Source organism: Hylobates moloch, unplaced genomic scaffold (genome assembly GCF_009828535.3).
Source record: "Hylobates moloch isolate HMO894 unplaced genomic scaffold, HMol_V3 SCAFFOLD_15, whole genome shotgun sequence".
In the NCBI taxonomy this organism is placed as follows: Eukaryota; Metazoa; Chordata; class Mammalia; order Primates; family Hylobatidae; genus Hylobates; species Hylobates moloch.
In genome coordinates, this window is record NW_026652290.1 from 44,641,160 (window position 1) to 44,666,151 (window position 24,992).

Here is a 24,992-nt window from a genome sequence, read left to right on the forward strand (position 1 = left end):
TTATCCTCACAGATATGCCAGACAGCTCTTAAATAATTAAGCCAACTAAAAAGATCTAAGTCGAAATGAAAAACTCACACTTATTTTTGGTATTTTCAGGGTGTAAAGTGTTTTCATTCAAATGAAGTGTTTCATTCTTCCCTATGATTTTCCACTATAAAAATAATTCCAATAAATTAAAAACTGGGCCTCCAATTTGGTGAAAAGACCTTGGGGCAGGGAAGTCTCAGGGGACAGAGACTTGGCTGTGCCTTCCTCTTGGGGGCACTCAGCGAGGGGCCACACCCACACACAGGTTTCCAGTGCAGGCTTCTCGATGTCATTGAAGATAAAGAGCGATTAATGTTCGTCTACCCCAATTCTCAATCATTTATCTCAAAAAGCTTTCTAAAAGGACTGAAATTTCAAGACAAAGAGGTGTGGCTTATCCAAACACTGTTTCTCCTGGCTCCAAAATAGTGATTTGAAACTTAAAAATTTTTATGTGGTATGTGCCGGAGTCCTTTGTTCAAATCAGTCTCACGTAGAGACCTCATCGGTGGATAGACAGATGCAAGGCTGGGCTGGGAGGCAGGTGGAGGGGCTGGGCCCAGACTCCATCCCTGAGGTCACTGTACCCCTTCCTGAGCACACACTGTCATTCTTTGGTGACTCCGAGGAACAGTCGGAGAATTTCTGGCTGTTAAAGCCACTCTTGCCTCTGTAAGATAAAGCATAGCTCTCTCATAAAGGAAGCACTCTTTCTGTCTCTCATTTTGAAATCTCTGCGGTGTTTCCATGGGATACAGTATTAATCTGTCAATTTACCATGTGAAGGGTGGGGCCGAGGCCTGAGTGGAGCTCAGTAAGCCTCGGCTGGTGGTCAGGCTGAGACAGCAGAACTGGGACACAGGCAGGAAATGGGGCTATCTGAGGTCAAGGAGAAGAGACCAGAGAAGGCCCACAGGAAGAAGTAATCATTTCCAAGACCGGGAGTGAGAGTCAACTGGGCACTTAACCACACAGCAGGGACTGTGCCAGGACCCCTGTATTCACATCTGCCATAACCTCCCCACAACCGTAGGAGGGCAATACTAGTACTGATTAATTTTGCAGATGAGAGAGGCTTGGAGCCATTGAGCAACTTTTCGTAGCAGGTCAGTTGCAGAGCCAGTGTTCAAACCCAGGCAGTCTGACCCCAAGCCTGTGCTGTTAAACCATCATCCTGGTCACAGAAAGTGCAAAGGGAGGAGAAGGGAGGACCTTTTCTCACCCACGCAGACAACAAATAGCATTGTCGAAAGGCATCAGTTCAGAGCCCCTGACCATGTGGCTGATACCTAGAGGTGCTGTGACTCTTGTCAGCGTGCATCCCATAGTGAGCCTGCAGGAAGTCTGCTAGAAGCCAGAGGCCAGTGGCTGGTATTAGCGTGGCTAGACAAGCTAGCAATTCATTTTGCAAATGGTCATCTTCTAAGAGGACTTGCAAGCCCTCTTGAACAGGCCACAGGTCAAGCTGGGCTTGGAGGTCACTGGCCAAAGCCAAGCCAGGGTGAGTCAGCAGGACCGCAGTGCTGTCAAGTCAAGCAGACATTGTGGGCAGGAGCGGCAGCAGCCTACAGACCAGGCCTGCCTTCTCCTGGGTGCCTACTCCAGTGAGTATCTCACTAGAAGGAGCCGGACTGAGATCCCATTACTGCCTTCTCTGCCTTAGGGAATCTGGAAGCTCCATGACATGCTTGGGTCGTGCCCCACTCCAGGCAAATGGGGTGCAAAGAGAAGTTCCATTCTGCTTCAAAATCTTCCTGATCCTGACAGCCTCTGGTCCTTCTCCCAAGGTCTTGGGCCCAGGATCCCAGGATCCTGATGTTATGCTGTGCCCCATCCTTGGGCTCCTTCTCCCTGATGCCCGACCCTGTCTTTGAAACCCCCTTCAAGGGGCTTTATTAGCTCACACATGGGAAATAAACTATTAAAACATACAAACATTTCAAGAGTGAGTAACAGTCCTAATAGTGTTCTTTGTTCTTTTAGATAAGGAGCAATGCCTTAACTTAGAGGACTAAGTCTCCAGTGGTGTGACACAGGCATTGACAAAGGGCTAGTTAGGAGAAAGGTATTTGAGTAGGATGGAACTTTCTGATGCCTCTGAAGCCACATCACACTTCCTGGGGCCCCAGCACCTAGTTAAAATGGTTGGAGGAAATAAATATCTGTTGGGATGCTCTGGGATTTTCCTTCCTTTGCCGAAATCTCAGAAGGTGGGGGTCAAGGGCTGTGTGGGTTTGTCATAATGGGGACTCAATCTCTTTGAAAATTATTGACCATCACTTATTAGCAGAGTTTGCTGAGGAGCTGGGACCAAGAACGTAGACAGAGAAAAAACCAAATGTACATTTGGGCGAGGAAGTGATGAACACAAATGAATGAGAAGAAATGAGGCACGAGGGCCCAGTGCAGGGAGGTGGGGACTGAGGGATGTCATTGCATTTTGGGGCCATCAGACTGTGTGCGTTTAAGCTGCACAGTGGGGAGAAGTTTTCAATTCTATATACATAGGGTGAAAATAACAGAAATATTGGAAAGAAAGTTGCTCATGGTTCAACTCAATCATCTCATTAAGAATTTAAGAAACATGGCTGGGTGCGGTGGCTCACACCTGTAATCCCAGCACTTTGGGAGGCCGAGGTGGGTGGATCACCTGAGGTCAGGAGTTCGAGACCAATCTGGCCAACATGGCGAAACCCCATCTCTACTAAAAATACAAAAATTAGCAGGGTGTGGTGGTGGGTGCCTGTAATTCCAGCTACTAGGGAGGCTGAGGCAGGAGAATCACTTGAACTCAGTGAGCCAAGATTGCACTAACTGCACTACTACACTCCAGTCTGGGTGACAGGGTGGGACTCTGTCTCAAAAAAACAAAAAGGAAAAAACTAAAAACAAAGAAACATAAGGGTTTAGGTCTATGCACACTAAATAGGTCCCTTCCGGTGTCCTCAATGTTATACCAGGAGCTTGGAAAAAATGCTGTTCCATTCTGCAGGTGAAGAAATTGAGGCACGGAGAGGTTAAATGCATTTTCCCAGGTCTACTAGTAAGTTAGGAACAGGGCTAGAAGTAGAGCTTAAGGCTCCAGATTTCCATTTCTTACCTGTGTCAGGATGTCACTGATGCGGCTGATGGCTTGGCCGACAAGGCACTGCCCACTCCCTATACAGGCCCTGGGCATGGCCTGCCTCTAGACCTGCCCCTGGAAGTGAGGGCAGGGCATCTGATTCATGCTACATCTTTGGTGCCCAGCTCAGACTGCAAACCCAGATCAGTGGCTGGTGCACAGCAAGAGTCCAATGCGTTTTTGATGAATACATGGGAGAGTGTGTCAGTTTGAGGAAGTTCTTACAGTAAAATTTAGTCTGCTGCATTTGAATCTTCATTTTCTTACCTTATAGCAATTAAGTGACTATTTGAGCCTGCTTTTCCACATCTCTAAAACAAGAATACAGACTACTTTCTGGGAGTTGTGAGGATTAAGTGAGATGAAAAATGAAGTTGGCAGTGCTGTGAATACCTCCCCTGCCCTCCGACCTGTGGTTGGCCAATGTGAAGGCATTCTTCCCCCATAGTCTAGATCAGCTGTGGAAATGACCAGAGCCAGGCATAAAATGAAAAGCCCATCTTAGCCCATCTTACCTGCTGAGGCCATTTTCAGCGCGATTGAGATCTCGGTCTGAGGTCTTTACCCTGAGGTGGGTCCTGGAGGGGTGGGAGTATTGGGTGTTGATCTTGGACATCTTCTTGGTTTGTCACATTTAGCCCCCTAGATGATTGCTAAAATGTGAACACAAAGCAGACACGTCATCAGGACAGGAAAGTAACTGCAAACCCAGCTCATCACGGGCAAGGGCTACTGCACGCAGCCCCTCTGCAAGGCCTGGCAGGCACGCCTTCTGCTGTCTCTTGTAGTTTCTGCTGCAGTAAGTTTTAGTTGGACATCTCCTGGCTCTTCTTTCTAGCCTGAGGCACAAAGTCTTTTACTCATCTGTTTATGCTACCATGCTGAAGAGCTGCTCAGAGTTAAGTGCTGAACGAGTGAATGAATAAATAAATGAACGGCCAAGTTGATATGTGATATAAGGAAGGTGAAGCCTTCATGATTCTCTGAGATGATGCAATGTCCCTCTTGACCCTGGTTTCTTGTTTCCTTATTTTTATCTTATAATTTGGCAGGTGTTTCCACTGCTCCCTCAAATCTTGTTTTAAGACAACATGTAAAAAAACGACCATATGTGACATTCAGAAAACCTTTAAAATATAATGCTAAACCCAATACACACTTCATCTCATTAATCCTCACAATAACTTTGTGAGGTATTATTATTTTTAATCCCATTTAAAGATGAATAAACTGAGCGTCAGAGATGTTAAGTAGCTTATCCAATGAAAGATAGATCCACCTGTAAATGTGGCACAATCCTTGTGAAATTGCCTTGAAAAATTGTAACTGAGGAAATTATGTCAGTGAAAGACATCAGACCTAACCAATTCCATCTTGCTTCTAACCTCTAAACTGTCCTTATTCGAAATTCCTGGGCGTAGGCTGAACTAGCCTTGAGAAGGAATTTAATTTATAATTTAAATTAAAGCCCTTTCCCAAAGCTAAACTTTTTGTAAAACAAATGAAAGCCCACCAGCCACCAAGTTAGAATGAGAGGGGCTGGAATTCTAAATATTATCAGCCATTATTCCAGAGGTCGCAAGATTCACAACTTCCCCAGTTACTGTTAAAGGCAACATCACTATTGTGAACCTAAGATCAGCCTTTTAGATGTCTTTTCAGGTTTTCACATTCCTAACAACCGGATGGCCACACCTTGACCTACCAACCAGTTCCGTGGCCCCCACTCAGTAACTGACTCAGCATGAGAAAACAGCGTCAACTCCGTATGATTTCATTCCTGAGCCAGCCAATCAGCACTTCCAATTCACTGGCTCCCTACCCACCAAATTATCCTTAAAAACCCTGATCCCTGAGTTTTGGGAAGAGTGATTTGAGTAATAATAAAACTCCGGTCTCCCACACAGCCAGCTCTGTGGGAATTACTTTTTCTCTATTGCAATTCCCGTGTCTTGATAAGTTGGCTCTATCTAGGCAGTGGGGACGGTGAACCCCTTGGGCAGTTACACTTGTGCCAGAAATCGGGCCATGAACATTTTCTCTTTGGCAAACATTGGAAGGTGCCCCTGTGATTGAAAAGAAAGCCTATGTGAGAGAAGGCCTGGTGTGATTGGCCAGTTCCATGATTTCTGGACAAGTCTTTCACTGGAAGATGCATTTCTGAGGACGGTTTCTCTAAAGTAGATTAGCACAGGCTCTCTTGAGCAGCCACATGGTTTAAGTGTGTCAGATGTCAGTAGAGACCACTCCGGAGAAAGATGGCAATTTCTAGAAATAGCCCAGGGACTCACTCCAGGACTCAATTCCAAATCCAAAGGAAGGTCAGAGACAGGAGCCATGGGTGTGGTCATGCACATTTGGCCAATCCTCTGCCAGTTACAAAAGGGCAGCCATGGGCTCAGCAGGGTCCTGACTTGTCTCTGATGTTTGATAGTTTAAGTCTATGAGTGTAAATTTTCTGGTTTTCTCAATAGATCAAACATTGTTTTGATTTTGTTTTTTATTTATTTATTTTATTTTTATTTTTTGAGATGGAGTCTTGCTCTGTCACCCAGGCTGGAGTGCAGTGGCGCAATCTCGGCTCACTGCAAGCTCCGCCTCCCGGGTTCCCACCATTCTCCTGCCTCAGCCTCTCCTAGTAGCTGGGACTACAGGTGCCTGCCACCACGCCTGGCAAATTTTTTGTATTTTTTTAGTAGAGACGGGGTTTCACCGTGGTCTCGATCTCCTGACCTCGTGATCCGCCTGCCTCGGCCTCCCAAAGTGCTGGGATTACAAGCGTGAGCCAACGGGCCCGGCCCATTGTTTTGATTTTTAAACACTTTATTCACTTATGTAACAATGAGTGAGTTTCTGGCTGATCACAGGAGCTATAAAGAGAAATAAAACGGGCTGGGCGCGGTGGCTCACGCCTGTAATCCCAGCACTTTGGGAGGCCAAGGCGGGCGGATCATGATGTCAGGAGATCCAGACCATCCTGGCTAACATGGTGAAACCCCATCTCTACTAAAAAAGTACAAAAAATTAGCCGGGCGTTGTGGCGGGTGCCTGTAGTCCCAGCTACTCGGGAGGCTGAGGCAGGAGAATGGCGTGAACCCGGGAGGCGGAGCTTGCAGTGAGCCGAGATCACGCCACTGCACTCCAGCCTGGGCGACAAAGCGAGACTCTGTCTCAAAAAAAAAAAAAAAAAAAAAAAAACAAGAAAAAAAAAGAGAAATAAAACGAAGCCTGTTCTCAAGGATCTGACAGTGCAGTGGGGCAGGTGCTACAACAGGCTTTGCAGGAGCTTGGGCCTTACCCTACTGAAGCTTAGTAGGAAGGTGGTCAGATGTGTACAGGTCACTCTGGCTAGAACAGGGAGGATATATTCAGGGAGCATGAGTGGCTGTGAGATGAGCAGCTAAAAAGTTGCCACAGTTTCTTAGGGGACAAAGAGATGGGTAGAATGGAACCAAGTTGGAAAACACACTTCAGGGTATCATCCAGGAGAACCTCCCCAACCTAACAAGACAGGCCAACATTCAAATTCAGGAAATCCAGAGAACTCCAATAATAAACTCCATGAGAAGATCAACCCCAAGACACGTAATCATCAGATTCTCCAAGGTTGAAATGAAGGAAAAAAAGTTAAGGGCAGGGATTACAGGCATGCACCACCACGCCCAGCTAATTTTTGTATTTTTAGTAGAGACAGGGTTTCACCATGTTGGCCAGGCTGGTCTTGAACTCCTAACTTCAAGTGATCCACCTGCCTTGGCCTCCCAGTGTTGGGACTACAGGAGTGAGCCACCGGACCTCAGTAGGCTGAGGCAGGATAATCGCTTGAACCCAGGAGGTGGAGGTTGCAGTAAACTGAGATTGTGCCACTGCACTCCAGCCAAGGTGACAGAGCAGGACTCTGTCTAAAAAAAAAAATGGTAAGGGCAGCCAGAGAGAAAGGCCAGGTCACCTACAAAGGAAAGCCCATCAGACTAACAGTGGACCTCTCAGCAGAAACCCTACAAGCCAGAAGAGATTGGGGGCCAATATTCAATACTCTTAAAGAAAATAATTTGCAACCCCCAGAATTTCCTATTAGGCCAAACTAAACTTCACAAGCAAAGGAGAAATAAAATCCTTTCAGACAAGTAAATGCTGAGGGGATTCATCAGCACCAGGCCTTGCAGGAGCTCCTGAAGGAAATACTAACTGTGGAAAGGAAAAACTGTTAAGAGCCACTACAAAAACACACTGAAATACAAAGACCAACGACATTATGAAGCAACTACCTCAACAAGCCTGCAAAATAACCAGCTGACATCATGATGACGGGATCAAATTCATACATAACTATATTAACCTTAAATGTAAATGGGCTAAATGTCCCCATTAAAAGACACAGAATGGCAAGCTCAATAGTCAAGACTCATCAGTGTGCTGTATTCAAGAAACCCATCTCAGGTGCAAAGACACAAATGGGCCCAAAATAAAGGGATGGAAGAAAATTTATGAAGGAAATGGAAAGGGGAAAAAAACAGGGGTTGCAATCCTAGTATCTGACAAAACAGACTTTACTTATTTATTATTTATTTATTTTTGAGATGGAATCTTGCTCTATTGCTCAGGCTGGAGTGCAGTGGTGCAATCTTGGGTCACTGCAACCTCTACCTCCTGCGTTCAAGTGATTCTCCTGCCTCAGTCTCCCTAGTTTCTGGGATAACACACCCACGCCACCATGCCTGGCTAATTTTTGGATTTTTAGTAGAGATGAGGTTTCACCATATTGGCCAGCCTAGTCTTGAACTTCTGATCTCAAGTGATCTGCCCACCTTGGCCTTCCAAAGTGCTGGGATTACAGGCACGAGCCACCACACCCAGCCTGACAAAACAGACTTTAAAGCAACAAAGATCAAAAAAGACAAAGAAGGCCATTACGTAATGGTAAAAGTATCAATTCAACATGAAGAGCTAACTATTTTAAATATATATGCACCCAATAAAGGAGCACCTAGATTCGTAAAACAAGTTCTTAGAGACCTATAAAGAGACATAGACTCCCACACAATAGCAGTGGGAGACTTTAACACCCCACTGTCAATATTAGGCAGATCATCGAGACAGAAAATTAACAAGGATATTCAGGACTTGAACTCAGCTCTGGATCAAGTGGACCTGATAGATATCTACAGAACTCTCCACTCCAAAACAACAGAATGTACATAGGTATTGTACAAGGAATGTATATAGGAATGTACTAGGTATTGATGAAACATACCTCAAAATAATAAAATAATAACAAATAACAAAATAATAAAAGCCATTTATGACAAACCCATATCCAATATCATACTGAATGGGTGAAATCTGGAAGCATTCCCCTTGAAAACTGACACAAGATAAGGATGCCTTCTAGATCCTATATCTAGAAAACCCCATCATCTCGGCCCAAAAGCTTCTTAAGCTGATAAGCAACTTCAGCAAAGTGTCAGGATACAAAAATCACAAGCATTCCTATACACCAACAATAGACAAGCAAAGAGCTAAAGCATGAATGAATTCCCACTCAAAATTGCTACAAAGAGAGTCAAATACTTAGGAATATAGCTATAAGGCAAGTGAAGGACCTCTTCAAGGAGAACTGCAAACCACTGCTCAAAGAAATCAGAGAGGACACAAACAAATGGAAAAGCATTCCATGCTCATGGATGGAAAAAAATCATTATCATGAAAATGGCCATACTTCCCAAAGTAATTTATAGGTTCAATGCTATTCCCATTAAACTACCATTGACAGTCTTCACTGAATTTGAAAAAACTACTTTAAAATTCATATGGAAACCAAAAAGAGCTTGTATAGCCAAGACAATCCTAAGCAAAAATAACAAAGCTGGAGGCATCACAGTACCCAACTTCAAACTATGTTACAAGACTACAGTAACCAAAACAGCATGGTACTGATACAAAAATAGATATATAGACCAATGGAACAGAATAGAGAACTCAGAAATAAGACCACACATCTACAACCATCTGATCTTTAACAAATCTGACCAAAGCAAGTAATGGGGAAAGGATTCCCTGTTTAATAAATGGTGCTGGGAGAACTGGCTAGCCATATGCAGAAAATGGAAACTGGACCCCTTCCTTACACCTTTTACAAAAATTAACTCAAGATGGTTTAGAGACTTAAATGTAAAACCCCAAACTGTAAAAACTCTAGAAGAAAATCTAGGCAACACCATTCAAGATAGGCACGGGCAAAGGCTTCATGATGAAAACGTCAAAAGCAATTGCAACAAAAGCAAAAATTGACAAATGGGATCTAATTAATTTAAGGTGCTTCTGCACAGCAAAAGAAACTATCATCAGAGTGAACAGACAACCTACAGAATGGGAGAAAATTTTTGCAATCTATCCATCTGACAAAGGTCTAACATCCAGCATCTATAAGGAACTTAAACGAATTTACAAAAAAAACAACCCCATTAAAAAGTGGGCAGGCCGGGCATGGTGGTTCACATCTGTAATCCCAGCACTTTGGGAGGCCGAGGCAGGCGGATCACCTGAGATCAGGAGTTCGAGACCAGCCTGGCCAATATGGTGAAACCTCGTCTGTACTAAAAATACAAATAATTAGCTCGGCGTGGTGGCAGGCACCTGTAATTCCAGCTACTCGGGAGGCTGAGGTAGGAAAATTGCTTGAACCCAGGAGGTGGAGGTTGCAGTGAGCTGAGATCGTGCCATTGCACTCCAGCCTGGGCAACAAGAGCAAAACTCTGCCTCAAAAAAAAAAAAAAAAAAAAAAAGTGGGCAAAGGACATGAAAAGACACTTCTCGAAAGAAGACATTTATGCGGCTAACAAACATATGAAAAAAAGCTCAACATCACTGATAATTAGGGAAATGCAAATCAAAACCACAATGACATACCATCTCATGCCAGTCAGAATGGTGATTATTAAAAAGTCAAGAAGGCTGGGCGCGGTGGCTCATGCCTGTAATCCCAGCACTTTGGGAGGCTGAGGCAGGTGGATCACGAGGCCAGGAGATCGAGACCATCCTGGCTAACACGGTGAAACCCCGTCTCCACTAAAAATACAAAAAATTATCCAGGGGTGGTGGCGGGCACCTGTAGTCCCAGCTACTATGGGGGCTGAGGCAGGAGAATGGCGTGAGCCCGGGAGGCGGAGCTTGCAGCGAGCCGAGATGGCACCACTGCACTCCAGCCTGGGTGACAGAGTGACACTCCATTTCAAAAAAAGAAAAAAAAAAGTCAAGAAAAGGACAGATGCTTGTGGGGCTGTGGAGAAACAGGAATGCTTTTACACTATTGGTGGGAGTGTAAGTTAGTTCAACCACTGTGGAAGACAGTGTGGTGATTCCTCAAAGACCCAGAACCGGAAATACCATTTGACCCAGTAATCTCACTACTGGTTATATACCCAAAGGAATATAAATTATTTTATTATAAAGATACATGCATGCATATGTTCATTGTGGCACTATTCACAATAGCAAAGACTTGGAATCAACCCAAATGCCCATCAATGATAGACTAGATAAAGAAAATGTGGTACATATATACAGTGGAACACTACACAGCCATAAAAAAGAGGGAGATCATGTCCTTTGCAGGGACACGGATGGAGCTGGAAGCCATCATCCTCAGCAAACTAACTCGGAAACAGAATACCAAACACTGCATGTTCTCACTGATAAGTGGGAGCTGAACAATGAGAACACGTGGACACAGGGAGGGGAATAACAACACACACTGGGGCCTCTCCAGGGGTAGTGAGGAGGGAGAGCATCTGGATAAATAGCTAATGCATGCTGGGCTTAATACCTAGGGATGGGTTGATAGATGCAGCAAACCACCATGGCACACGTTTACCTATGTAACAAACCTGCACGTCCTGCACATGTACCCCAGAACTAAAAATAAAATAAAAATAACACATATATTCATGTGTGTTATCCAAATAGCACTGCCAAGCAATATAGTAGCAGTTAAAATATATTGAAATCTGATTATATTCCAATCAACGTACTGAGCTTTTTACATCATTATTTATTCTAACATGCGACTCTCTGAGGTGGATGCTATTAGTGTCCTCATTGCATAGATGAGGAAATGGAGGCTTATAACAGGTTATGTAACTTTCCAAAGAACATGTGAGGTCTGGAAGCCACATTAGAACTCAGGCCTATTTGACTTAGTATATGCAGACTTTGGCCAAATCCTTGTCTCCCACCTCCCCCCAGCCTTATTATTTTCAATACTTTAAAATGGAATGTTTATATGTTTTTAAATAAAAAAGCAATAAATCCAATTCAAAAGTGTCCATTCACTACTTTTTAATTGAGCACTTACTATGTGCCAGGCAATATGCTAGAAGCTGATGACTTATTAGAGAACTATATGCACCTCTGTCCTCTAGGAGCTGACAGTCAAGTGGGGTGCAGAGCAAGTCTCAAAGAAGTTTGGGACTCTGTGGAAAAACTATCGAATTACTCTTCTTTGTACATTTCCAGGCAAATTACACCAAATAAAGTGCATTGTCTCCAGCCTGTGCCCCTTCCTTCAGCCCCCTCAGCTGCATTCTCTATCCTGGGCACAAACTCTGGTCCCACAGCCATTGCATGGAGGCAGTACCTCTGTCCTCTCATAAACCTGCCTCCTGTTGAGGGCCACTAGGTGCCAGGCACAGGTGGGTGCTGTGCAACACTTCCTTACTTAATCCTCACAGCAGCCCCCCTCCCTCTCTTACAAATGAAGAAACTGGACAGGTGAGTCATTTCCCTAAGGTTGCTGCTGAAGACCGGAGCCAGGATTGACTAAAAATCTGTCTGACTCCAAAACCTGAGAGTGCAAAGTCATTGAGGGAACTGGTATCGCTTTTAGGCCTGGGCAGGAGGGTTCTCCGCTTTAAAGGACCCCATGCTGGCCCTCCTCCAGCCACATCCCTCCCAAAGTGTCAGAAGCCCACAGGGTCAAGGGGCCATGCCCACCGGGAACCCTGCCCCTGCTCTAGCTAGGGTCTGAGTGCCCAGGACCCCCAGATTCTCTGTTCAAGAAGCTTTCAACTGCTTCTAGAGCCTGCCTGGTACTCTTCCCTGGTCCATCTTCCTGAGTGCACCAGCTTGCACTCCCCTAGGCCCAAGGATGGCCAAGGAGCAGCTGTTTGTTGGGGGTGGGGGAGACAGAGCCTGGACATGTGGGCAGGGCATCCACAGGCAGGTGTGCAGGGCCTCCTGTGCAAGGCCCCTTTGACATGGCATGGACATAGGGCTGGGGACAGAAGGGGGCAGGTCGTGGGCAGGGAAACAGAGATCAGCTCTCCTCACGACTTCCTGCTCTCAGGCTCAACTCCAAGGGTCCTGAGTACTCTCGGTTTGAACCTGGCCTCCAGGTGGCGATGCAGTGTATTTGCCAGGTTAGGAGGGTGGACACATTTGATTTAACAGTGTGCTATCTTGGTCTATGTAATGGTCGTCTCTGGTGCTCTACCTCACGTCCTTCCTGCCCACCTTTCAGTCCAGCCATTGCTATGGCAACCAGCTGCATGCCAGGTAACCCGTGTACTTCACCTCAGTGACACTGCAAATTCTAGGGCCTTCTGCCTTGGGGGCTTCCTTACTTCCCCCAGGAAACACTTGCTGAGACCACACCACCGTTCTGATGCATGTGCAAACGCTGAAGGGGTAACATCCTTGGGGCAACCCTGGACCAACAGAAGCAGGAGCCTGAGGGAATATACGCTTCCATCCCTCAGGAAGGTGGCTCTGAGACACTTTCTACCTGGCTCCTTGGAGAACCCTGTTTGTCCGATCAGTTTGATAATGGACATCTGGGTTGGCTTGTCCTCCTTCCCTTTTGCCCTCTCCAAGACCCCTACTCCTGTTCCTTGGAATCACTCCCCAAATAAGCTGCCTGCCTGCAAGCCCTGTTCAAGGCTCTGTTTTGGAGGGGAGTGGGTATCACTGCTAAAAGAAACTTTAACTTTTAGATATTTGGGCTAAGGTAAGTGGGTCATTTGTACTCTTGACCCAAGTCCCTCAAGGTTTAGGAGTGAACCAAGTTTCCCTTTTAATTCTATGTTCTTTATCCAGGAAAACAATGGTTGGAGTAGGACAGGGCAAAATGTAGATCACTAAAGGGAAATGTAAGTTTATGATAACTCAAAAGATCTTTTTTCCCTATTGTCTCATAAGTGTCATAAATGGTTGTCTTTGAAAAAATACATTAAAAAATCAAGAACCAAATAAGGAACCAATCTTGTTGATTGGTTGATACATCTTCTTGGTATTTTTAACTTTAAAGTTTTTCTCTTTGTGTAGAAATTTAATTATTTGTCCAATGGAGTTTACCACAGTATGAATTTTTGCTGATTCCAACTCTAAAATGTTACCCACTACTCGTAGCTGTACCCAGAGGCTTGGTCAATTTATTAATTTTTTTTTTGCATGACAATTTCATAGGGGATTATTCATTCTTCCATCAGAAGGTACATAAGATCTTATATTTCTTTGGGGGACGTTAGCAGCTGTTGATGTTCATTTGCTGGATCCATCAATTCATTAGAGGTTGAAAGTTGGTGGTATTCTACCATTCCTTCCTCAATTAGCTGAAATATTTTTAAAAGAAGAAATTTTACTCTTAATTATTTGATTGGTCAATTCCTAAGGAAAGGCCAAATAAACAATTATTTCCCTGTATTTATCAGTTTTTGAGTCATGACATCTTAAGAGATTACCCAGCCACTGCATGTGTTTTCACATCTGGCCCTGCCTTGATAAACTCTTTGTGAGTAGAACTGACAAATGAGATCATGAAACCACAATCAGTGATCCTGGGGCTCTGTGGACAATGAAAGCTGCCATCTAGCCAGGGCCCCCTGGGTGCAAGGCACTTCCACGTCCATCACGCGTGAATCCTCAGTAATCCCAAGAGGGAATAGTGATGCTCATCTTGCAGATGAGGAAATGGACCCCTGGGCCTGTCTCATTCTGAAATCCACATTATAGGTTGTTCTGTTTATCACAGGCACTGCAGGAGATTGGAAATGCACAAATAGAATTTTAATTTTCAAAACTAGCAAGAAGATGCATTCTGCCAACTGTGAAGGTGACCTTGAAGTGGATCCCAGGCGTGAGTCTAGGAGTGGTTTTTGAGCATCTCCCAAATGAATGTGTATTTTCTAGGACTTATCTGGAGAGCTAAGAATATGCCATTTCAGGCAATTTCCATTTTCTTTACAACATGACTAAATTTAGCATGTCCCCCTGCCACCAGCCCCCTTACTGACTCCTTGCCCATGATGTCCCAGGCACTGTACCCGGTCCTGCGAATTATGAAGATGAGGAAGACAGATCTCTGCCATTGAGAGCACAACATTTGCATGGGGAAAACAGGCATGTTAAACAGTGAGGGTAAGGTAGTGCAAGTGGTGTTGAAATACAGGTAGAGGCATGACGGCTGCAATGCAGGATGGGGAGGAAATCCTTAATTCTGCCTTAGGGACCATTAAGGAGACTTCCCAGGTGAGAAGCCATCACATTTACTTAGCACTATTCGACATTTACCATTACAGTGTTACATGTACCATTTACAATCACATTTTGCTGTGCACCTTCAAGGATTCAGTTGTGACTTTTGCACTCTACTGCTCATCCTGGACTATCTCCACTGTCATTGGCTGTCCAGGCCTGAGTAGCCAGGCATTTAACACAGCTCACTGTATTCCAGTTATTCTTGTACTTTTCTTGTTCCTTTACTGATTCCAAAAGGCTTAAAGGCAAGAACTATCTCCTTTCACCTAAAAAACACTTTATTCTTCAAACACCCGGCACATACACATAGTAGGTAGTAGAGCGTGTGATATTAATGGAGGAACTGGTGAGGAATCATCATGACAACACTGATAATAACAGCCGCGTATTTATTGTTTAATCTGTGCCTGTTACTGTTCTAATAACTTTAAGTGCATATTTACTCATTTGATCCTCACAACGATTGTGTGAATGAGTCACACTGAAAATTTCCATTCCACTTTGAATTTATGAATGGGAATTTATAAATGTGAATTTATAAATGGGAATTTATGAGAGAGCAAGCATACTACAAAGGAGGGCCAAACATGTCAAGCCCCTTGCTCTAGACTGAATGTGCTTCCAAAAGAAAACCTTGCTCTCCATTCATGCTGCCTAACTAACCCTTTACACTCAGTTTGTTTGTTCTCTTCTTTTTTACTATGACTTAAACATCAAAACTAATCCTGGTGCAATTTGTGTGGTTTGAAACATTACCATTTTCCAAGTCTGAATGCAGCCGACAATGGAGAGACAACACAGAGGTGTCCATAGCCTTGTATAGATGCACTGTAAGTCCACCAGAGGTCATTCTGAATGATCATCATCCTTGGGGAAGAGACTCTGTTCAGCCAGGGTTTGGCAGGTCCAATTAGTGAGGCGCCAAGTCTGGACACAAGCCATGGCAAACAATCTCAATCAGGACACAGTATAGAGTCTTGATGGACAGGCATACTTAGCCCAGGCCACTGTTTTCTCCAGCAGAGACTGATCACTGGGGTCTTCTATCTTACTTCTCAGAAGTAATCTTCTCAGACTCTGTCTGAGTCTGATTTGTTTCAGTCCACCAAAACTCAACCTTCTCAGCATCACCCTGGACAAATGCACTCAACAAGTTATCAGCAAATGTGAGGCTTGACAGGCTCACTTCATCAAATTAAACTCCAAAGATAAGTCAAGAACTCCCCCAGGGTCTACATACCTTGAAACTTTTCTAAAACACTTTTCCAAAACACTCTTCCAATTGCCTTTCCCTTCTGCCCCCGTCCTGCTTGAGAACTGCAGGGTGGAAGGGAAATTCTCCAATGCTGAAGCACTTCATTACCCTGAGACCTGTGAACCACCCCACAGAGCTGACGTGGGCACCACACTGACATTCCTACAGCTGGCGAAGAGGCCTGGTGATTTGAAGCAGAGTCCTAGGCTTGTGGAGAGAGAAAACCCTGAGTGAAATATCTTTTGTTTGACTCAAATCACATTTGAAAGGCAGTATAAGGGGTTAAGGGCACTGGCCTGAGAGAAAGGAGAGATGGCTTCTCTTCCCAGCTTAGCCTCCAATGTGGGTAAGTGACCAGCACTTTAATTTCTTCATCTAATAATAGAAATGGCCTTATTTAAAATGAAATAATCCACAAAACCCTAATGCGTAAAGCATTTACTTATCGTATTTTATTTAAAAGTATTTGATAACTTTGATAAAGACAATTAGTGGGACACAAGTTAATTTTGGCCATGATAGTCAATATATTAAAGTTTGGTACAGAAGACATGTCAGTGCTATCATTATATTTTTAAGTTTTAAAAATATTTAAATACACCTTTTAAAAAACTTAAAATGTGTGCAGAACATCTTAAGAAACTCTGGAACAGAGTTGAAAATCATGGGCCCAGTTGATTATTAAAAGTCCTTCAATTCTAGAAGTTCCATGATGGAACAAAACGCTATATGCAAAAATTACACCTGAGGGTCCTCTTATATTTTATGTGTGAATGTGAACCTACGTGGAAAAAATAAAAACATTCCAGAGCTTCAAAAACAGAAAGGAAAACTATGTAACGTTAATATTTTTGGAAACTGTATAAGAAAAGTGAAAACAATTTGAATATCAGAATTTACATGAAAGGACACTTTGAAACTCAGATTAATATGCAGAAGTTCTCAACAAAATGCTAGTAAACTATATCCAGCAACATACAAAAAGGATTTCACAGGGAAACCAAGTGATGTTCATCCCAGAAACGCAAAATAGACTTATCCAAAATCAATCAATGTAATACTCCCTCCTAATAGAATACAGGGCAAAGACCTCATAATCATCTCGTGAACACAGAAAACGCATTTGGCAAAAATCCAACATGCTTTCATGGTGAAAATAATTTAAAAACTAGGAGTATAAGGAAACTTCCTCAACCTAACAAAGGGTATCCATGACACAACCACAGTTAACAGCACAGTGAATAGTGAAAGTGATAAAAGAAAAAATAGATTGGACTGCATCAAAATAAAAACGCCTTTGTGTATCAAAATATGCCATCAACAAAGTAAAAAAGCAATCTAAAGAATGGGAGAAAATATTTTCATTTTTCATTTCTTTAGAGACAGAGTCTCACTGTGTCACCCAGGCTACAGCACAGTGGTTTGATTACCACTCACTGCAGCCTTGACCTCCTGGGCTCAAGCCAGCCTCCAACTTTAGCCTCCTAAGTAGCTGGGACCACAGGTGCACATCATGCCTAACTATATTTTAAATTTTTTGTAGAGATGGTGTCTATGTTTCCCAGGCTGGTCTCAAACTCCTAAGCTCAAGTGATCCTCCTGCTTCAGCCTCCCAAAGTGCTGGGATTGCAGAATATATTTTTAAGACATATATTGGTAAGGAACTTGTATCCACAAGATATAAAGAACTCTTATAACTCAATAATAAAAAGTCAAATAACTCAATTAAAAAGTAGGCAAAGGATTTGAATAGACATTTATCTGAAGAAGATATGGAATGGCTAAGAAGCACATGCTAACATTCTTCATGTATTTAGTCATGAGGAAATATAAATCAAAAGCACAATGACTTACTACAGTTGGCCCTCTCATCTGCAGGCTCTGCATCTGCAGATTCAACCAATCACAGATTGAAAATATTTGAAAAAAACCAAAACAATGAAGAATAACAATACAACAATAAAAATAAAACAAATAAAAACAATACAGTGTAAACTATTTACATAGCATTTACACTGTATTAGGTACTACTATAAGTAATCTAGAGATGATTTAAAGTACAGTACACAGGTGGTTATATGTAGGTGATATGGTTTGGATCTGTGTCCCCTCCCAAATCTCATGTTCTGTTGTAATCCCCAATGTTGGAGGTGGAGCCTTGTGGGAGTAATTGGCTCATAGTGGTGGATTTCTCATGAATTATTTAGCACCACCTCCTTGGTGCTGTTCTGATGACAGTGAGTTAGTTCTCATGAGTTCTGGTCATTTACAAGTGTGTGACACCTCCTCTGCTTGCCCCTACTCCTGCCATGATGTGCATGCTCCCCCTCAGGCTTCCACCATGATTGTAAGTTTCCTGAGGCTTCCCAAGAAGCCGAGCAGATGCCAGCATAATGCTTCCTGTACCATCTGCAGAACTATGAGCTGAGTAAACCTCTTTTCTTTATAAATTACCAAGTTCTCAGGTATTTCTTTATAGCAATATAAGACCGGACGAATACAGTAGGTTATTTATTAGATCGGTAATGGCAAAAACCACAATTACTTTTGTACTAACCTAATGCAAATACTATGCCATTTTATATAAGTGACTTCAGCTTCTGTTAAATTTTGGTATTTGTGGGTAGGTCCTGGAACAAATGCTCCTCAGATACTGAGGGATGACTGTACTCAACATTGACTAGGATGGCTATAAAAGGTCCTTCCATTCCAGAAGTTCCATGATATAATAAAACCCTACAATGTAAATATTATACTTGAGTGTCCTCTCATATTTTGTGTGTGAATATGAACCTAGGTGGAGGAAACAAAAAATATTACAGAGCTTCAAAAACAGAAAGAAAAAGAACTATATAATGTTAATATTACCATAACAAGTGTTAGTGAATGTGTTAGTTAGGGTTCTCCATGGAAACAGAACCAATAGGATATATATACCGTTGATCCTTGAACAGCATAGGTTTGAACTGTACAGGCCACTTCTACATGTTTTTCTTTCAATAAATATATTGGAAAAATTTTTGGAGATATGTGACAAATGGAAAAACCCCATTTTTTCTTGCTTACTCTATTGTAAGAATACAGCCTGTAATACATAGAACATACAAAATATGTGTTAATTGGCTATTTATGTTATAGGTAAGGCTTGTGGTCAACAGAAAGCTATTACTATTAGTAAATCAGTTTTGAAGAAGCCAAAAGAGTTATATGTGGATTTTTGACTGTGTAGGGGATCAGCACCCCAATCCCTGAATTCCTCAAGGGTCAACTGTATATACATATGATTTACTATAAAGAATTAGAGGCTGAGAAGCCCATGAGCTGCTATCTGTAAGTTGGAGACCAGAAAAGCCAGTGGTGCAGTTCTGAGAACCAGAGGGCCAATAGAGGGCAGGAAACTGATGATATCCCAGCTCAAAGAGTGAATTCCCCTTTCTTCTATGTTTTATCCTACCCAGGCTCGCAATGGATTGAATAGTGGCCACCAACACTGGGGAGGGCAATCTGCTTTACCCAGTCTATGGATTCAAATACTAATCTCATCTGGAAACTCACTCACAGACACCCCCAGAAATAATGTTTTATCTGGGCACCCAGTATCCCAGGCAAGTTGATACATAAAATTAACCATTTTCCACAATGCGATGTGGAAAAACTGGAAGCCTCATTCATTGCTGGTGGGAATGTAAATGATGTAGCCACTTTGGAGAACAGCTGGGCAGTTCCTCAAAATGTTAAACATGAGTTACCATGTGATCCAGGAATTCCACTGCTAAGCTTATACCTAAGAGAAATAAAAACATGTCCACACAACAACTTGTACATGAATGTTCATAGCAGCATTATTTACAGTAGCCCTAAGTGGAAATGACAATCATTTATTAGGGCCTATCCACTGATAAATGGATAAACAAAATGTAGTATGTCCACATGATGGAATGTTATTCAGATGGAATCTTATTTGGCAATAGAAAAGAATAAAACAGTGATACATGCTACAATGTGGGTGAACCCTGAAGATATTACGCTAAGTGGAAGAGGCCAGACAAAAAGAGTCACATAATATATAATTTCATGTACATGAAATGTCCAGAATAGGCAAATCCATAAAGACAGAAAGTAGAGTAGAGGTTGCCTGGAGAAGGAGTGGAGAGAATGAGAAAGAGAAATGACTGCTAATGGATATGGGGTCCCTTTTGACAGTGTTGAAGAGTTCTAAGATTATAATGTGGTGATGGTTGCACAACTATAAATATACTAAAAACCAGTGAAATGTGCATTTTAAATGAGTGACATTTGTGGCATGAAAGTTATATCTAAAAAGAAATAATTTTAAATCTAAAATCAAAACACTTTTTAAAATGCAAAACTCACAATATCAGCTACAAGAAACTCATGAAACGTAATAAAGGGGAGAAATGCCAAAATATGACATTAATAATAATGACCATCACACTTTTGAGGGCTTACATTATACCAGTCACTGCTCTATAACTTTTTACATGTATCAACTCATTTTATCTTTTCAATAACCTTATGAGGTAAGTATTATTCTTACCCCTGTATTAGTCCATTTTCATGCTGCTGATAAAGACATAGCTGAGAATGGGTAATTTACAAAAGAAAGAGGTTTAATGGATTTACAGTTCCATATGGCTGGGGAGGCCTCACAATGATGGTGGAAGGAGGAGCCAGTCACATCTTACATGGATGGCAGCAGGCAGAGAGAGAGCTTGTGCAGGGATGCTCCCCGTTATAGAGCCATCAGATCTCATGAGACTTATTCACTATCATGAGAACAGCATGGGAAAGGCCTGCCCCCATGATTCAATTACCTCCCACTGGGTCCCTCCCACAACATGCGGGAATTCAAGATGACATTTGGGTGGTGACACAGTGAAACCGTATCATCCCCATTTTACAGACGAGCAAACTGAGGTACACAGTTCACACAGCCAGGACTTCAACAGGCGATCTAATTGTAGAGCCTGCAAGCTTTTAAGCTCTTGCCTCTCAAGAAACAAAGCAACTTCTGGGACCAGTAAGTATTAAAGCTTCCTCCACCTGCCCAAGAAAGGTCCCAAAAAGGCAGTTCAAGTCTTAGACAACAAGGGTGTATCCAGTTGTGCTCAGAGTTGAGCTGTGAGGTGATGAAGGGAGATGAAGGTCAGAATCCAATTCCCCTCTCTCTATGGTGGCTGCCCCAAACACATCAAGGTCCCTCCACCATGATGGAGATAATGAGTCTGAGTTAGGAGAGTTGAATCTTGTTTCCCAAAGAAACTTTCTCATGACAGGAAGGTAGAGTTATCTCTCTCTGAACTCCGGCATTTTTATAACATGAGCAAATGGAAGCTTCTAAATGTCAGCTGCAAATTTTCAATTCCTGTCTGAGAAAAAAGTTAAGATTGTTCTTAAGAACAGGAAGAAATTTGGAATAAAAGAAAATGCACTGAAGTTGGATCAAGATGATCAATTATGTTACTTAACCAAGAGGTAGGGGCTTGTCTCATACCTAGAAAGTGTCCTGGTCTCTGCAGAGATGATTCAGAATTAATGGGACTCTGAGTTCCTCAGCTCTGAGTGTGCTCAGTTTTGGAATTGCTGCTTTGTAATAAGATTCAGCTGTTCAGGTTGAGATTGGAAGAGGATGAAAGTGCTTTTCAGACCTCACCAGAGCTGGGGAACCAGAGCTCTCCATAGCCAACCCTATAGATGCTCCAAACCTAATTGCAAGCATGGGAGGTAAAGTGTTTTTTTCTTAATTAACTTTTGTGGTGTGATTATAAAACTAACACATTGCTTTTATTTTATTAGGAGGTAATAAGATGTCTATATCTAACTTTGAGCACTTATGATATGTCAGGCACTGAGCTGAGGATTTCACTTCAATTACTTCATTTAATCCCCACAACAACTCGATGAGGCAGGCATTATAATTATTACTACTGCCAATGTACACACCAAGAAGCTGAGAGTCAGAATGATTAAATACCTTGGTTCAAAGTTGCCCAGTGGCAGAACTTGGGGGCAGAGGCCGGTTTAACTTTAACCCCTACACTGCATTATTATAATTCTAGGTGAAATGTATGAATCCTGCAAAGGAGGATAAAAGAAGCGCTCTGGGGATTAGATGAGTTCTTGGGTGCAGGCCGAGTTCAGGGAAGAGTTTTCCTTGGAGCAAAACTATTCTGAATAGCATCACTCTCTCCCCCAGCTACTGTCAAGCATGCTCTTCTTCCCTGCAGTACTGTCTTCGTTAATGCCATGAGCGACACCCAGAGCCAACTGACTACCCAGCTAAGACTGTGTGAGCTTTCACTCCTCCTTCTCCCTTACTGCCCCAGATCCAGCATCAGTCACAGCAACAGCTATCTCTCTCCTCCATCCTCTCCAACTCTTTTATTTACTAATTCAGAAAAGTACTGAGCACTCACCCTGTGCTAGTCTAGTGTATAGACTAGGCAAGTGTATAAGTGTCGAATCAGAACAGAGGTCGCTCCTGGTCTCTTTGAGCTTTGTTCCTGCCTTCATCCAGGCCTTTCTCTCTCCCCAGGATGGTGAAATAGTTATCTTTGCCCATCTCCCATCTTCAGGCTGTCACTCCTACAATTCATCCATTCTCTGGCACTAAGGAGGTGCTCAATGAGTATAGAATGAATAAATGTGTAAATGAATGAACCTCCCATAGTGACCCCAGAATCTTTATGAAAGGTAGTTCTAATTATGTCACTCTTCTCAGAAGCTTTTAGAGGTGCCTATTTTCTCCAGCACGCAGTCTCCATTTCTTAGCCTGACGGTCAAGACTTTTCATAATTTGGATCAAGTCAGCCTAAACTGGATGCTCATCTAAGCCAAATTACTCACCCTTTCCTTATGTGTGTCATATATTTTTTTCTTTGCCTCCACCTACTGGCGGAGACAGTGCTCACCAAAGCCCATCCTGTGCCTCCTGCATTTTCCAGCCACCCTTCCAGGCCAGGTGAAGGCTGAGTGACGGGTTCTGGCAAGTGGACTCCCCGCATGATGCAGGACTCCCAAAAAATCAGACATTGCATAAGCAAAGGGAGAAGCCACCGAGATATTCCAAATCTATACATCACCACAGCAGGGCCTTACTCTCTCCTGACTAATCCACACATCCTTGCTTCTGCCTAGATAGATTTTCCTCTCTTCCTGGCCAGTTGATTTCAAGTTTCAACTGCAACATAACCTTGCCGGGGAGGCCTACCCTGACCAGGAGTCAGTCACTTCCACCTCTCTCAACTCTCAGGGCTCTGTTATCATCTCCATTTACACCCAGAGTGCAGGCCACCTGGTAGGTTGCACAAGGGTTTCTCTGCCACACTACACTGTGAGATCCCAGAGGGCAGGGACTGTGTCTGTTTAAAATTTTGTTTCTCCCACCAAACTGAGCCTTGTCCTTTGTACTCAGAAATATTCAGGGTGTTACCAAAATGCATTAGGTCAGAGAGAAAACTGTTTACCCCCTGGCCTCAGTGCATGTAACTGAGACATAGAGAAAAAAGCATGGCCCATCTCAACCTTGAGGCCACAGTGGTTGGTAGGGGATTAGCAGGGGTTTCAGGTGAGCAGGACGCTGTGGGAATGGGGGAGGAAGGGGAGGGCGGGACGGAGAAGGGTTCTGGAACCTGGTCACTGCCGTCCCCGCCCCACTCCTTAGGGAAACTAGCGGCCAGAGCTGGAAAGAGCCTGAGTAGCTTCCAACTGTTTACCTTCTGGGTACCATGGCGACTGGAGACTGGTCGCCGTGGCAACCTCAATATTAATCAGAGGCAGCCACCACTAGCAGATAGTGAATGAGGACAGAAAAGGCATAGAAACAGGAGCATCAAAGGCAAGTGCACACGCAGTCACGGCCAAAGTCCCAGCTAAAGTGATTAAGATCCTGCCTCCACCAGCCATTCACCCCAAGAGCCACCGCTCCTCCCCTCCGGGCATCTACACAGGAGGAGGCCCCTCTCTGTGGCTGAACCGAGGCTGAAGAGGAAGTGCGGTGTCTGGGCATTGGTGAGAAGCAGGGGGAGTTCGTGTCCTTCCCCCTACCCCAAAGAACGCAAAGAAGCTCCCACCAGCTCAGTGAAATCCCATCTGGGTCCTCTGACCTGGCCGACTTTTCTAAAACTGGGACTCTGGCGTAGAAGACTCAGTTGGTGGATAGCACGCACGAGTGACCATCTCTCCTCTCCTGGCCCAACCACCCGCGTCCTCCACGAATTCTCAGCGTGAACGCACGCTGTACGTTGGACTCCGTGCCCAGACAGCAATATTCTTGCTGGTTTTCATGAATGAAAGTGTGTGTGTGTTGGGGAAAGAGGGTGGCGGACAGTGCATAATGTTAGGGGCACCGAGCTGTCCACTCCGGGATGGAGTCTGAACCCGGGTGGGTGCCATTCCCGCTGACCCCAGCCTCGCCTCTTTGGAAGATGTGATGGGGAGCGTCTGCCGTCGGGGTGCCGGGCTTCGCTGCAAGAGACTTCTCCCGCCAGCTTCCGGCGAGGCCCGACCCGGCGGACTGCGTGTCAGAGGAACCCGGTTCAGGCCAAAGAGGCCGGGGCGCTGGCTCCGGGTCCTCTAGGTTCCAGCGCCATTCATCCTCTGCCACGCGCCGCGCCAGCCAGAGACGCCCGTTGCAGAGTGCCGAAGTTAAAGTCCCAGCGGCACCGCTCAGTAGGGAGATTACACGAGGAGAAAAATGAATCACCCGGCCTGGGGTTGCGGGACTGTGAGGGCCTGCGCGCCCAGGTCCCCAGGGGCGTCGGGAGGGGCCGGGGGCTGAGCTAAGGAGAAAAGCCTGATGGCTGGGAGCCCGGCGCCTTTATCCGGTTAGGGGATTGCAGAGGATCAGAGAGCCCGCCGCCCCTTCTCCTCCATCACCGGGCACTAAGCCCCGGGCGTCCGAGATCTCGGGTGTGATTGTATCATTAAAAAAAGTAATCGCGCACTCCTAAAAGAATTTTAATTCTCGCCTCCTCCTCAGCGCACCCTTCTCTTTGAATCCCCAAGGGTGAATAGTCCCCTGGGTTGGGG

The 24,992-nt window shown here is 44.0% G+C and overlaps 1 protein-coding gene across 1 annotated transcript in view; it reads right to left on the reverse strand.

Annotated features, from left to right (window-relative positions):
• Positions 1-22,567, reverse strand: part of CNGA3 (cyclic nucleotide gated channel subunit alpha 3) — a 46,719-nt gene extending 24,152 nt beyond the window's left edge. The window contains exons 1-2 of the mRNA XM_032177380.2: positions 22,379-22,567; positions 3,670-3,807 (exon numbers count right to left, since the gene is read on the reverse strand). Of these exons, the coding sequence (XP_032033271.1) occupies positions 3,670-3,770 (101 nt within the window). The 5' untranslated portion in view covers positions 3,771-3,807; positions 22,379-22,567. The remainder of the gene's footprint in view (positions 1-3,669; positions 3,808-22,378) is intronic.
• Between the last annotated feature and the right edge of the window lie 2,425 nt (positions 22,568-24,992).